The following is a 16,173-nucleotide window of genomic DNA, read 5'->3' as shown; positions in this document are numbered from 1 at the left end:
AAGCATTTCAAGATTCTGGAACCTCTGAAGTGATCCCCTGTATCAACTGTCACCCAAAATATGTAGGGGCCTAAGTATTGGTTGGTAGACAACTTCAGTAGAAGTAATAATTCACTACTTCAAATATGACTCATTAGGTATCTTAAAGACATATAGTTTGAGCATTCTTCTCTCAAAATTGTTTTCTATACACTTGAATTATATGCTTTTCAACCAAAAAACAACTACACAAATTGAAGATGTTACAGCTTAAACTCTGCTTGTAAGGATCAATAAAAATTCACAAATGCCACAAAACAAAACAAAAAAAAGTACAGATGAGAGAAAGGAGCTTTTAGAGTTTACAAACTCTAAATTATATCCTTTGATCAAATAAAACCACCGTGCATCTGAGTATTTGTACATCATTATGAAAAATTCAATCATCTATATGAAATTTTACCAGCTTTTATTAAAGACAATTATATAACCTACTGCTGTATTTACTAGAAAATGCTTTTCAGAAAACTGTCTTGATGTCAATTATATAAAACCCCACTGGAGAAATTCGTTTCAGAATTCAGTACCAGAAAGTTTGTCATCTGTAGAACTTCTGTTTCCTCATTCTGAAGGGCTGCTTATTATCTTAGAGCCAATAAAAAGCTTAATTAGGCTAACCATATTAATACTCTTGACTAGCACACTGTTTTATTGCTAAAAATTTAATTTTTGTTTGTCAGAAATTCCAAAATCTTACTGAATGCATATACATACAAATGTATTACATGAAGAATACAGTTATTTATAATGGCTACAACATTCTAGTGTGACTGGCACAAACAATACAAAAATACGGATTCAGAAAGCCCATGTTCCATGAGTCCAGAGTAGATAAAAAATGGGATTAACACCTGACTTGTTTTAACAGTATAAATGAAAACACTGTGTAAGACAATTAAGGCACTGGTTACTTTTGCCCCTATACTATTTAATTTCTTACATTTACATGTACAAATCAAAAATGATTTGAAGGGAATTGAGGCAGAGTCAGATAACAGGTATACTAGCCTAAGATTTTTAAAGAAATACCATTATGAATATAACCTCTGATAAAATCTCAGTATCTTACATTTCTTTATGAAGCACCCAAATACCACTTTCCACAGTATATGGCAATAAGACAACATTATTTATAGCCTACAGACAGTAGGCTTAAGAATCTGGGAAATCACTGTTCCTACAAGAGACCCACAAACCCAAACATGTCAAGCACTGCTTGTAGACTAAATGCATAATTCACCATGACTTTTCCGATGATTAGGTAAAGAATTTTAAATACATTTAAAAGCATTATTTCACTGAAAGTTTTCACTATTTTTTCAATAAATAAAAATGAAAGTATAACCAGTAATGTTGACCTCTAGAAGTTTTAAATGAGCCTCAATTTTTTAGAAGACTGGGTCACTAGTTTATAAATTGCCAAGGTTTTAATGTTGGGCAGTCCTAAAGATGGAACCTGCCTCTACTTTTAGTAACTGAAAGACCTTGGTAAATACAGACCCACTATGTCCTTTCTTTATTGCTCAGAATTTGCCTGGAGAGTTCTAGTCTAAAATTCTGTGCACCAACATTTCATCAGGGTGAAACAAACTGCCTATGACTGTTAAGAAAGATGTAAAAAGGGGTTGGAATTCACAAGGCGGGAGATACAGCACTTAGCCTAAAAGAAGGGGACTTCAGGGGAAATTTTTTAATGTTAATACCTGAAGGGTTATCAGGTTGATTTAAGAGATTAGAGGTTAGGCTTAGATTATACTACTAAAAATGACAGAATTAGGAAGTTAAAGAGAAACAAATTCTAGCTCAATATAAAGTAACTTCCTTATAATCATACTCATCCTACATTGAAACAAAAGGTCAAGCTGAGGCTATAGACCACCTATCAAGAATCTGGTACAAAGTACACTGCACTGGAAAACTGATTTTAAAAAAATCTTAATCTTTAAGGGGGACTAAGATGACTGCGACAGCTGTATTTTTATGTTTTGTCATTTTTCAGAATAACCCTATAAAAGTAGCATAGTCTAAGAAGGAGGAAACTGAGGGCAAGTGTTTAACTTAATTTGGTTATGGTAACATAGTAAGTAACAGAACTCATTTACAAAACCTGATTCAATTTGGGCTCTTTCCTCTATCAGTGACTCATAGCACCATCACCTGTAGAACTGACAAAAATTTCAACTACCAGGCCACATCCCAGACCAATAAACCAAAATCCCTGGCAGGGACAGTCAGGCATCATGATGGCTGAAGTTCCCAAGCAATGCCAACATGCAGGCATGATTAAGACCCACTGCTCTACCCCAAGGGTTGGCAATAAAGCTTTACCTGAACACACTTCTGTTCATTTGTTTACACACTTTCTATGACTGCTTTCACGCTACACTGACAGTTAAGTAACTGACTTCACGACCAGCAAACCCCAAAATATTTACTGCTTGGCCCTTTACAGTAAAAATTTTCTAGCTCTCTATCATATCATGTTCTAGCTCTTATGGGATTTTCTGCCACTGAATGAAGGTGGATTCAGAGGCACCAAAAAGTTGTTAAAAGTTTTAACAGTGGGAATGTAGCATGTCACTGATATAATCAAATTTCAGTTAAGCAAGGTTCATCAGATATTAAGGTGGCATCAATGACAATAGAATTATCTTTTATAAGCTATCAAAGATAAAAGCATATCAGACTATCAAAAATTATGATAGACCTAGTACACTGATACAACCTCAGCTAGGAGTTGCTTGCTAAGATGATAATCACTAGTAATGTTATTTTTCAAAGTATGCACTGTGGTTCTAATTAATACTGCTTTTCTTCTCTTTGAGTCACTCCAATTATGTGTGGCATTAGTTTTAAGAATGAGGTTAGCTTTGTTAGTTGTCAGTCAACTACCATGCCAAAAAATCTTACTCCTTATATTCTGGGTACCTATATATATTTTAAAAAAATACACTATAGGCCTCCCATCATACTGTTAACTGAGTAATTCATGCAGTAGGGAAAAAAAATGCAGTTCTAACTCTGAGAACTGATTCAAGATTTTTTACATTAAAAATTAAGCCAAAACAAAGTGCTGCTAAGTCTATCATTAGTACTTTTAAGAAACAACCTCTGGGATTTTATTGCTAAAGACTTGACAAGTTGGAGGGGAAAGCTCAGCAAACAGTATTCATTATACATGTATACTGATTTCCACATGATTTCTACCAATGAAAACTAAACCCAAACCTAAACAGCCAGGGAAACCATTTCACAGGATTATGGCATTTTGCCCTTTGGGAACTAAAAACAATGATTCTTTTAAACGGAAAGCACTCCATCCCCAGGTGATCACCATCACATAAATCAGACACCGAACAGTTACAGATCTCTGAGGCAACACAAGCACTAAATGATGTATGACAGTGGTGGGCATGGTCAAGTCTGGGATCCACTAAGGAAAACCTCAAACCCACTGGGCTACTTCAAATAAAAGTAAGTTACACACACACAATTAAGTTAAAGTTTCAAATCTATTTCACTCTTCAACAATGGTCCCCTCACTTCATTTCTCAAAAAAAAAAAAAAAAAACAAACAAACACCCCACACTACAAGATGTGATATGCAAAGATTCTTATAGTCAAGAGAAAGGTCTCAGAGGCCTCTCTTAACTAATGCAAATGAGAATGAAAATGAGGAAACAGTGGGACAAACTTAAAATATTCCAGTTTCTGTAAGATTTATGGGGAGAACAGAACAGTAAGTGCTTCTAAACAAAGTAGAATCCCATTAACTTTTGCAAAATTCTATAAAACAAATATTCAACTACAAAAAATTGAGAGTAAAGAATGCTAACTAAATCTCAAAAACGTTCTGAAATGACAAACAAATCACATATTACAACCAAAGATTTTATCTTTGCCAGCACTGAGTACAAAAAGTGAGCAGAGGCTACAGACCAGGAAAATCAAAGAACTATACATAGAGTCCACATGCCATAAAATGTGGGCAAATTCCTGATTATTTAACACAACCTTTGAGAAACCCACATATACATGTGTGGAGAAAAAACTAAGATATACCAAATCTTACATTTGATACAAGATTATATAAGATATGTGACTGTTCAAGTCATTTTTTCCCTTCTATTACAAAGACTCAAATTTACTATTTCTTATGTATATTACTTTAATCATACACACAAGATTATATCCAAGCAGAATGAGAATAAAAACTGAGACACCTCTGTATATATTCAATACAGTATTTACCTGGTTCTTCCTTGATGAATGACAAATCTTCCTCTGGATAGGCAACAGGTGGCTGCATCACCGAGCAATCTTCTAGATTTGTTTCATTATTAGGTGGTATATTATAAACAAATCTCTTTGTAGCTTGGGTTTTTCTCCTTGTTTTGCTAGTCTCTTGAATCCCTTGGGAGCCCATATTATTCCAAATAAACACTTTTGTTTGACCTTGAGACTCATTTTCTGTCAATTCAGGTGAACCATCCTGGACCCAACTACTGTCATTCATTTGGTAGTTTTCTATTTGGCCCTCGTCGACATTACAACCATCATTTTCAATTTTTACGTTACTTGCCAAATTGGTAAGATTTCGTGTTGCCCAAAAACTGGCAATTTTTTGATCCCGTGATGAAGACAGGCCATCTCTGTTAACTGGTTTTCTATTATTATAGTCCACAACTACAGACTCTGGAGCTTCTGATTTAATGCTTATATTTAAGGCATCTTTAATGAAATTTCGGCAAGTTTGAACAACTTCACTCATTTGAAGATAGCTGGCCACTGTCATTACTTCAATGGCATTTTGGCTTGTGAGCACCAGGTTACCAGAATACAAGAAGTCCAAGATGACTGAAAAACCTTGAACTGCAGCAATATCTAAATGGGTAGTATTGTTTTGGTTAGGGCTTTCTTTGTTTGAAAAGCAATATAAAGTCTTAAAGAAACGGCTGCCTGCAACCAGGATGTTCTTATGAGCTTTAAAGATTTTTCCGCTCACCACAATGCTGACATCACAAAGAATACCTTTCTTCCTCTGTTCATTTAGTTGTCGAAGAAGTTGATAGCAATAAGAGTTCTCATTTGGCCTACTATTAAAGTCACAGTACCCCTCCTCTGATGGTATTTCTGACTCCTGCAATAGATGGAAAATATTACCATTAAATTTTATTTACTTTTTAAAGCCTCCATACCAAAGACAACAAATCATTGTCAATGTAACTTTTTAAAACCACTATCAAATACACTAATCTGTCAGTAATCATTACATATTTTGAGACTGAGGTGTTCACAATCTAAATATTAAGAGAAAGGGTGTAAACAGCTTTGCTGCAATCCACTGCTATTGGTACAAAAAAAAAAAGAAAGAAAGAAACATCCTGAGGATCAGAATTTCATTTGAAGAATACCGTGTATCACATATCATGCTATCTTTCCAAATATAGCTGAAGACATGGATTGAGAATTATTTAAAATTAAAACAGGGAATTCCCTGGTGGTCCAGTGGCTAGGACTCCACCGCCATTGCCTGAGTTCAATCCCTGGTCGGGGAACTGAGATCCAACAAGTCAAGTGATATGGCCAAAAAAAAAGAAAAGAAATGAAATGAAAATAAAAAGTGGTTGTTTTCTCATGTAAAGAAACATTCATAAGAATCAAATTAATCTGCCTTATCTCTGTAACTGCTAAGAACACAGTTTTTCTGGTTGAACTTAAAATAATCAGATTAAAATATGCTCAGCATCTCATTCTAGTTAACATTATTAAAAAAGGGAATTTTAAAAGTCTTGGCAAATACTGAGTCAGACAATTTAGGTCAACAAAGTTAATCATATCTAACTATGCAGTCCATGGGGTCGCAAAGAGTCAGACATGACTGAGTGACTGAACTGAAAGAGAAAGTAACAGAAGACCCTAATTTAAAAAAATGTGCTTCAAACTACAGGAATACCCAATTATATAAATCCCAAATCAATTTTCAAAATGACTTCTCTCTTTAGGATCATAAACACTACCCATCAGTTAAAATTCCTTAACTCCAAATACTTAATGTTTATAATCTTCCCTGTGATCAATCTTTTAATTATTCATTACAGTTCAGTTTAGCATCACTATTAAGTTACTGTAGTTTCCTATAAAATAACATGATATTGACAGCAAGAATAAAGGAATGTGATCTAGATTTTGGAATGCTGCCTATACTAGTTATTAACTGTGTGTCCTTTCTTAAACTAATAAAGCAGTAAGTACCAGGAGTGTTTCTAAATAAGAACTTCAGGCCCTACTCACAGAGTCACTAGGTGGGTGGTGGTGTCGCTAAGTTGTGTCTGACTCTTGTAACCCCACTGGCTGTAGGCCGCCAAGCTCCTCTGTCCATGGGATTCTCCAGGCAAGGATACTGGAGTGGGTTGCCATTTCCTTCTCCAGGCATTAGGTGGGTAAGCTCCCTAAATTAGGCAGGTATCTATTCTTAAGTGTTAAAGATTATTTTCTTTGGCACAAAATAGTAAATACTTATTATTAAATACTTATTATTTTATTAATTATAAAATAAAACACATATATACAGGTCTATGAGTAGACAGAATCTGGGGGAAAACCCAGAAAAGATACATATTGGATTGTTGGATGCTGGGAGGACTGATATGCTTGGAGAGGAATAGAGAATGGGGGGCAGAGGGAAGGGTGTAGGGAACAAAGTTGTTAGAACTGCAAAGAAATTCTCATAGAATATTCTAAATGGACCCCACTCCAGTACTCTTGCCTGGAAAATCCCATGGACGGAGGAGCCTGGTAGGCTGCAGTCCATGGGGTCGCTAAGAGTCGGACACGACTGAGCGACTTCACTTTCACTTTTCTGCATTGGAGAAGGAAACGGCAACACACTCCAGTGTTCTTGCCTGGAGAATCCCAGGGACAGGGGAGCCTGGTGGGCTGCCGGTCACACAGAGTCGGACACGACTGAAGCGACTTAGCAGCAGCAGCAGCACTGTAAATGGTGGTGAGATTCCAAGCAATCCCACATCTCCATTTAACCCCATCATGTGTGCTGTTCTGTGCTCAGTTTCTTTTCACATCCGACTCTCTTCTACCTTATGGACTGTGTAGCCCACCTGGCTCCCTTGTCTATGGGATTCTCCAGGCAAGATTACTGGAGTGGGTTGCCATGCCCTCCTCCAGGAGATCTTCCTGACCCACGGATTGAACCTGGATCTCCTGCACTGCAGGCAGATTCTTTACCACTAGCATCACCTGGGAAGCAACCTCATCATGGGTATAGTTTAATCACACAAACATTAGGTTCCATTCTGAATTCTGAATACAGCAGGTCACACACATAATAATCCTGAAACTAAACCAGATCACATGATCCATCTAAGAATTTTCGTGTTGTTTCCAGGTATGAGAAGTCAACTGAAACAGAATAAAAATGCCAGAATTCCAGGACACATCAGTATTTCACAGCAATAATGAAACACTACAGATAATCCTGCAAATCTGGAGTATACGATTACTACAGAATGAAGCACAGGAAGCAGAGAATTCCCTTTGCACTTCCAACTGACCCTTGGCAGCATCCCATCACTTCCCAGGGCCTCGAGTGCATCATTAATTACACTTATACTCTAACCCCACCCCCACATTCTTGCTCTATCATACCAAAATGTCCCATATTCGAAATCAGTTATTTTCTCCTTCTATTAAGACCACCCAATTGTAAGCAAAAACTGCTAACAGCTACAGATGGAGTAAAGTAATCAAGTAATTCACGATTAAGTCCCAAATTTTTGCTTCTGGGGGCTGGAAGAAAGGAAGTGAGGCAAAAAGATATTTTATCTTGTATATTAAAACCAGTATGCTGGGATGTTTCCAACTACTTAGCAAAGGGATGGGAAATGTTTAGGACTCTATGTAGAGAACTAAATGAATACTAAAAATGTCTAAAGTTGTTACTGCTATAATTTTCTATAGACCCATCATACTGTTTATGAGGCTATCTAAATAAGACGCTTTATTAATTTGCTTATGCTCTCTACTCACTACAGAAAATTTCCAAACTACATTGCTCTATGATGCAGGCTTAAAAGTAAGCTTTGCTGTGCATGCCATATCTACCCAGCAAAGCTCATTTGGTTCAAAGTTCTAACAGATACTGTAGTTAACAGTAAGAGAAAAAATTTGGCAGTACATGGTAAAGTGTCTGTGGAAGCAGTGAATGAGCCTTTACAAGTCAAGAAGTGCTAAAGTTTACGCATTAAGCAGTTCAAAACCCTTTAAGAAGGAGGTGGCTATGTCATAGCAGTCATTTTAGGCCATGGTCACTGTGTTCTGAAATTTCTGGGCCAGTCCCAATTTCTGTCATTCTCTGCCATTATCATACCAAATGTCCTAATTTTTAAAAATAACTTAAAGACAAAAGCCTATCCACCAAAATATTTGTCCATTCCACTTGGACACAAGCTATACAAGCCAAACACACTCTTCAACAACTATTTTTCTTCATTACTACTGAATAACAGAATAGAATAGTAATGTTACATGCTACAAACAGCCCTAGCAATTTCTCCTTCAGTACTGATCAGAGCACTATGCCATGTTTCTGTAGCACATATTATATATACTCTTCACAATGAAGAGTTTACCAGTCAAGAGTACATGTACTCTACAAAGGGAGTATTATTTGAGGATATGGGTAAAATAAAGCAAGATAAGCACTAAATTAAACTGCCAATATTACTTGCTAAACCAAATAAATTCCTAGTTACTAAAGACAAAAATAACAGTTGGTCCCTAAGAACTCAAGTCATCTCTGTCTCTCCGGTTCCCTCTTTAACATTCTATGTCCATTCTTAGTATATTGATAAACATGAGATACCACTGATAAAGAAAATATAGAAGCATACATTTGGTTAAAATCCTCAAGTTTATTATCTTCAAATTTATTTCCAGAGAGGCCAAAAGTAAATATTTTAATCAGAGAAAAAGCTGCTAAAAGCTTGAAAAATCTTGACTTTACTCACTTATTTAATAAGCATTAAGTGAATGACTGTATCAGACAGGTTCTACACTGGGAACCCAAAATGATTTAGTTCCCTGCCTGAAGTTTAATACTGAGCAAGATTCTTAAGATACTGAAGAGCTTTAAGAAAGCAGAGAGGTGGTGCACCTAATCCAGTTTTTTGAGAGGTTGGGTGAGATCTTTTTTTGAAACAAATATCTGAGCAGAGCCTTGAAGGACGCAAGAGTGGAAGGAGAGGCTGAGAGTCTAAGCAGATGAGACAGTATGAGAAAGAGAACCAAGGATGTACACAGCCTCACCATTCGAGATTTATGAAGAACTTCAGGGTGATCCAAGAAAGCCCAAGAAATGCAAATATGCTCTTCATGTTTTTGGAGCTAAGTGTCTGTAACTTGCACCAGATTATCTAGAGACCTGAATCCTACACAAGATTAAGGACCACTGGTATAGGTACCTACAGAGCTTTAGAATCATCTGACTGAATTAACTGATAAAGAGATGACTGTGGTAGCAAAGTGGAGGGTAATTACCAGGGGATGACACTGGAAATGTGTGACCAGGGCAAGCCACTGGTAGGTGTGCAGCACACCTGCAACAAACAAGGACGTTCACTAGTTAAGACAGGTAACAGTGATGGGGGCAGAGCCTGGAAAATTTCTAAAGTAAAATCCAAACTTGAGTGATTAATTAGATTTCAAGGCAGAGGTGTGGAGGGAGATCATAGGGTGTTCACAGCATTCCAGCTGGGAGAACTGGATAACACCAGCTACTGTAGAAAACCCAAGATCACACTACCCAGTCTCCCCACTCTTCTGAGAAAAATTCAGCTGCAGTTAGCTATCTGTAGTCAATCCACAAATGATTAGAAACTGTTACTGGTTTTAAAAAAAAAACAAGTACTTAAAAGTATTTAAGTCCCTACCCAGAACTGATAAATGGTTTAGTAGGAAAAAAAGATATTTCAAACACAAAGTGCAAAATGAAAGCATTAAAAACATAAAAATCTTTTGTTGCAGCAACCCATTGGAACGGTATACTGAAAGAATAAAAAGATCAATGTCCATTTACAAACCCAAATTCTAAAACTCAAACTCCATTTCTAGTATGAGGACACACAAGGCCACAGTGAGCATGCCAAATAAATGTATGCTAGTAGTACTGACAAATTATCTAAGTCAGTAGATAAAGAAAGGAATATCTCCTTTGAAATCAGTATCTCTTCTCTGATCTCCTTGAGTGATGACATTTTCTCTTGCAATTTAAATATTAATACTATCCACAGAAATTGTAAATCTGTAGGTCTGGGGTAGATGTCTTCAGGTGATTACAACTTCCAGCCAATTTTATGTGCCAAAAATATGCTTTATTACCAGCTCTCCTCAAAAACCACATACATACCAACAGGTGCTTCTAACACATCAACTTACACATATTTCATCGTGGTTCTCCTCTGCTTAAAACTGCTAAATGGTTTGCCCAACAGGAAAAAATACAATCATTTCAACATGAAAGGACCATCCATAACCTGCAGTCTACCCACTCAAACTTGATTTTTCATCCTGCTGAATTAAATCATCTACTTTTCAGACACATCAAGGCATCAATTTCCATTATGCTTAAGCTGTTACCAACTGCAATGCCTAGAATGCCCTCCCCTCTTCAATACTTACTCATTTAACACAAGTTAGGATCCAATTCTACAAGCTTCTCCCAACCTTCACAAATAGGATGACGACTTCCTTTAGTTATCTTAACTGTAACTTGAATATATTTCTAACATGGTAGCTATCATTTTACTGCAATGTCTCTCTCCTTACTAGAGTACAAGTTTCTAGAGGTCAGAAAAATGTCTTATTTACATAGGTTTATCTTCAGTGCCTTGCAATCTACCTAATAGGTATATTTTAAGAGGGAGAAAGAAGTCCCTAGACACATAATCAAAAACACCAGGGAAAAGGAATCCGCTTTTAGAAACACAATAAATGACTGCTAGAACCTATATAAATATTATACAAATTGGTTATTTAATGGATTGTAGGCTCTGTGGTTGTTTGTAATATCTATTTCTCCTTCCCAGTGAAAGGCTTTCAGTCTTTCTTCCAAAATCCTCAAAAAAACAATTAATTTTTGCCAAATGCAAAGAAGGCTGGTAGCTCTGTCTCACCTCTGCTTTTGCTGCTCACCAACATATTCCAATTAGAAGATCACTGATCTAAATTAAGTACTTTCTGGAAAGGTTAACTAGGTTTATAACAATAACACACTTGAACACATGTTTTAGGCTTACTTAACTGGAAAGAGTTGACAGAATGTGTGATTTAGGCGATGAAAATTTCCCAACTGGGTAGAAAGTGATCTGAACCAAGATACAGTGGTAATCAGTGTTATTAAAGCAATTTTAAAGTCCTCTGGGCCAAATGGTCAAACCTTATATAAGCTAATCACCGAACCAGACCCTCAAGATATATATAGTCAGTTGTTACTCAAAATAGAAATTATATGTTGTCCCTTAAATCCTTATAAAATACAAGGATTTTTCAGAAATAGAACGCTGCAGAACAGATTCTGAGAGCATCTGCAGACTTCTTGCATGAGCAATCCTTTACAATCAACATCAAAATAACAATCAAAGGTTTTAAGAATGGGCCACTGGGAATTCCCTGGCAGTCCAGTGGTTACTTCCACTGCAGGAGACACAGGTTCCATTCCTAGTCAGGGATCCCGCCCACAAGTAGCAAGGCAGGGCTCCCTCCGCCAAAAAAAAAGAATATGCCACAGTCTCTTGGCCACCACCATGATTTTTCCCCTTACAGAAATCATAAGAAAAAGTAAAGTCACCCTTATTCACATACTAAGATTTGGCTAAACTCCTCACAAAAAACAGACTCCTTAAAATTAAAGAAAAAAAGTGGGGAGGGGGGATAAAGGGAGTGAACTGTGTCCCAATTTCAAACTTAATTCTTGTCTGAGGAACTACAAAACTATTTCAGTAATTTTAAGACAGGAGAAAGCTCATGCAAGATATTCTTCATGAAGATGAGAAAAACTGCATGTGCGATGAGAATGTTCAAAGAACCTGAATGGCCAAAGTCTCTAAAAGCATGAAAAAAAAACTGGTTTGTTCTCTAGAATCAAGAGTGATTCCATGAGATTAAGTGGCTTGCAAACTGAGAAAACTGGTAACATTGAGACATGAAGTACCAGTTCCCCCTACCCCACAGAATTATAGTTATTTCCAAAGAAAATAAGTAATGGTGATAATAAATAATGGTTATCATTTACTAAGTGACTAGGTGCTGGCATATACACTTTGCAAACATGAAGAAACTGGAAGTTAACTCATTTGCCTGTCAAGAAAGAGGATTAGGACTCAGGTCCCCCTACTTTTAAGCTCAAGAATGCTCTTACAGACTGTGTTATACTGCCTCCTGCAGGTAATCAAAAGCTGCAGGGCAATGGAAAAAAAAAAAAGTTAACTTTGTGCATAAGAAGAAATAAGTCAGTTCTTGAACCTGTCACTCATGTATTAACAAGACAAAAAGATCCTATAGGTGGTACCTGGGGTCAATTACAAGGTAATACCCCCAAACTAAGCTTAGAATGAAAATAGAAATGATTAGGATCAGTTCAGAGTGGAAACATCCAAAATCCAATCAAAGGGAACCAATAAATAGCCTTAGACAAACAGAAATGACTTACTAAATTGTATTATTCTCAGTCTAATGATACAATGTCCTAAGAGAAAGAAGTTGGTCTGCAGATTATATTGTAAAAAGGGAGTTTCAAGGGGGCAAAGGGTAAGGGAGAGATAATTCAGGGGATTAAGTTTAGAAAAGGTTTTACCTAGGGATGAATTCCCTAATCCAGATATATGCCTAGGGGAGAGGAATACACCATGCTAAGTCTATCATAAGGTTATCCAACTAATTCCCTGTTCCTCTGATTTCAGGTTCACTAAGCAGCTAATTGTAATAATTTGCACTCCCATTCAGATCTGCCTACACAGACTACACTGAAGAAGAGTAACTGATCCACTGAATTAAAAAAATTCAGTTTGATTGTCCTTTTAGATTTTTCTAAATAACCAACTCATCACTTAGAAAAGCATACTTTCATTTTCACAAGCCCTCCACTTCATCATACTACTTAACTTCAGGAATATATAACGCGTTGAAGCCTCTAGACTCCTCTTCTGTAAAATGGGAACAGAATAATTCTTGCCAAAAATACTTGCCAAAATAAGGGACATCTGTGTTTGGCATACAGAAGACAAGTCTGGCACTCCAATGCCCAAGCTCACAAAGCTAGTAACTGCAGAAAGCTGAGATGTGAACCTAGATTTACTCCAAAACCTTTTTTTCCTTCCTCCATTGCAACATTCCTTATAAAGGCTAGTCTCATTTTTAACCAAGAACTGTAAGACTTGGGACAATTTACTTAACTTTTCCCGGCCTTACATCTTTAAATGACCTTCCTTGTAGGGCTTAGGCAACTAAAAGTTGTGAAAAAACTGTTGCCATTGCCCCCCTGAGAAAAACAACCCTATGCCTTAACGTTAAAGTCTAAACTTCTGAGAAATTTCTGGGCTACGGGGTTATTAGACAGTGCCTAATTAACTCCACTAAAAGTGTTCTAAACAGCAAGATCACTCCAACACACAAAGGGACTAGTATCTGAAAGGTGACTTTCTGAAATCAATGCCTGGCTACCGATACAAAAGAATGAATTCCATCCACAACCACAGGTTGTCTTAGGAGGACTGATTAACATCTGCTTGGCTTGGAAAGAGATTATCAAAATGATAAGAATATTATCTTTAGTCCAGAAATACTAAGACAAGATTTAAGAAGTACCATTTACCTGTTTTATAACTAAGAACTTATGATTTTGGTAAATACATTCTCTACCAGTTCGAATCAAGTAGTTGGTAGAAGTAACTTTACAGTCAACATTTCAAATATCCTAAGTTTAAAGTAAACTACATTTATATGAAAACTTTTTGAAAAAGGGGATTACAGAAAATCTTGGCACAGAAATCTGGAGAGATGGAAGCAAGTAAAAACTACCACAATTTACCAAAAGCATACCTTTGGAAAGAGAAGTTCAACAAAAACTTTAAGAAGATGAATTTAGTATAATCATTCACGAAGTTTTATCCAAATAGCTTCCTCTACATTTACATACTACTCTCATATTTCACATTATCCTGACATGATAAAAAGAATTTTCTCGGTTGGATGTTCTCCTAAAAGGGGTAGCATCAAAAGTTAAGGAAAGAGTTTAATTCATTCTTCAAAGAGTTACCAGATTTGACTTCCAACAGCACGCTAAAAGACTACCAACATTAAAGCAGCTTTTCTAAAATCACAGCTAATAACATTGTAACCACAAAGCCAACCTTACAGGGTTAAAACCGTCAACCTCGCTTATTAAACTTTCCTTCTGATTCAATCTGACGGGCAAAGAAATCTGAGTCATGAAAAAAATTAAATCAAATTCAGCGCTACGATTAGAAAATTGTCATTCCTCCCCCTCCCCCCAACTCCCCCGGTTAACTTTTGAAAACTTATTCCCAGGCTTTCGAATCCCCCACGCCTAAGTTCCCTGCACCTCTCTCTCAACAGGAAAGATCTCTTCACCCAGGAGAGTGAGTTTTAGCTGATAAGCCTTTCCCCCAAAGATCTGAAAAAGCAGGAGCAACATATATCGTACCTGGGCGTTGGCTTCGTGGAGTTTGTGCTCGGTAGAGACGTGGTGCCTCAAAAGGAGGGTTTTCTTGTAGTTGCGGGTCCCTCGCGAAAGCTCGTCGTGCCCCACTGGGGGCAGATCCCCGCTTCCTCCGTCCTCGGGGGGCTTTTGGCACCAGCCGCAAGACATAAGGCCAGTATCCTTGGAATAGCGCAGCCAGGGAAAATCTTTGAGCCAGGAGGTCTGGAAGGAGCAGTGGAGCTTCTGCATTAGGGACTTGGGCCGCGCGAGCGGGAAGTGCTGGACAGTCTCTCCTTCTCCAGCTCCCACACCGCTGCCCTCCGCTTCGTCCCCGCCATCGCCGCCCGACCGCCTGCTGCTGCTGCAGCTGCCTCCTTCCGCCCCGCTGCCGTCGCCCAGGCTCGCCCCCTCCTCTTCGTCCTCGGTGCTGTCGCTCAGGGACGCGCCGTCCGGCATCAACTCCTTCCCCTCCAGCGCGTCCAGCTCCAGCTCCACGGCCGCCGGCCCTCGCCCATTGAAATGCCTCAGGGGCCACGCCGAGGTCTCGGGGCGGCCGCGGCTACTGCCATTGTTGCCGAGCCCCCCGCCGCCGCCGCCGCCTCGAAAGGCCAGAGTCCGACGGTTCCTTTCCGCTAGCAGGGGGCCCCCGGCGCCACCGCCGCCCAGCGAGGTGGGGCCGCCCGCGTCTTGGGGGAGCAGCAACTCCTTGGTTTCCTCGGCGGCGGCGGCAGCCCCGGCGGAGGCCTCCAGGTCTTGGGGCTCCAGGCCCTCCAATTCCACTTCCTCGTCGGCCCCCCGCCCATTGAGCGGCTGCGGCGCTGGCGGCGGGGGCTGTCTTGGCTGGGGCTGCTGGGGCCAAGCCGAGGCCTCCCCGCCAACGTTATTGTTCGCGGAGCCGCCGCCGCCGCTGGCGGTGACCAACCCGCCTCCTCGGAACGCCAGCGTCCTGCGGTTCATTTCACTGAACGACATGGCGCGCGCCGCCGCCGCCGCCCGGTGCCCCGGCTCGCGCCCGGCCTCGGGCCGCGTCCCGCGCGCTCCCCGCCGCTCCCCCTCCGCTTCGCTCCCGCCCCCACCGCGGGCGTTCCGGTCTCGCGGGGCTCGGCCTCGCCCTCCCGCCCGGCCGCCCGGTCGCGCTCGCTCCCCGGGGCTGCCTCACGCGTCCGCCGCTGCCGCCGCCGCCGCCCGCCGGGCCGCCGCCTCCGGCCGCCTCCTCGTCCTCCACCCCCGCCCCGCGGCGCTCCGGGCAGCGTCCCGCGCGGAGAAGGGGGGGGCGGGCGGCGGAGAGGTGAGCAGCGAGCCGGCGCGCGTGGGGCCTTCGAAGTTGAGAGGCGGAGTGCGGGGAGACCCTCCGCTGCCCCCTCTTTAAAGCCGCGCGCACACACCGACCCTCCAAACAA

General features: G+C 39.8%; 1 protein-coding gene across 1 annotated transcript in view; it reads right to left on the bottom strand.

Annotated features, from left to right (window-relative positions):
* ZBTB10 (zinc finger and BTB domain containing 10) overlaps nucleotides 1–15,875 on the bottom strand; it is a 39,290-nt gene extending 23,415 nt beyond the window's left edge. Inside the window, exons 1-2 of the mRNA XM_019973822.2 lie at nucleotides 14,777–15,875; nucleotides 4,291–5,179 (exon numbers count right to left, since the gene is read on the bottom strand). Coding sequence (XP_019829381.2) covers nucleotides 4,291–5,179; nucleotides 14,777–15,745 — 1,858 coding nt within the window. The 5' untranslated portion in view covers nucleotides 15,746–15,875. The remainder of the gene's footprint in view (nucleotides 1–4,290; nucleotides 5,180–14,776) is intronic.
* Nucleotides 15,876–16,173: the final 298 nt, after the last annotated feature.

This window comes from Bos indicus, chromosome 14 (assembly GCF_029378745.1).
Source record: "Bos indicus isolate NIAB-ARS_2022 breed Sahiwal x Tharparkar chromosome 14, NIAB-ARS_B.indTharparkar_mat_pri_1.0, whole genome shotgun sequence".
In the NCBI taxonomy this organism is placed as follows: Eukaryota; Metazoa; Chordata; class Mammalia; order Artiodactyla; family Bovidae; genus Bos; species Bos indicus.
This window is presented reverse-complemented; position numbering and strand designations above follow the sequence as displayed.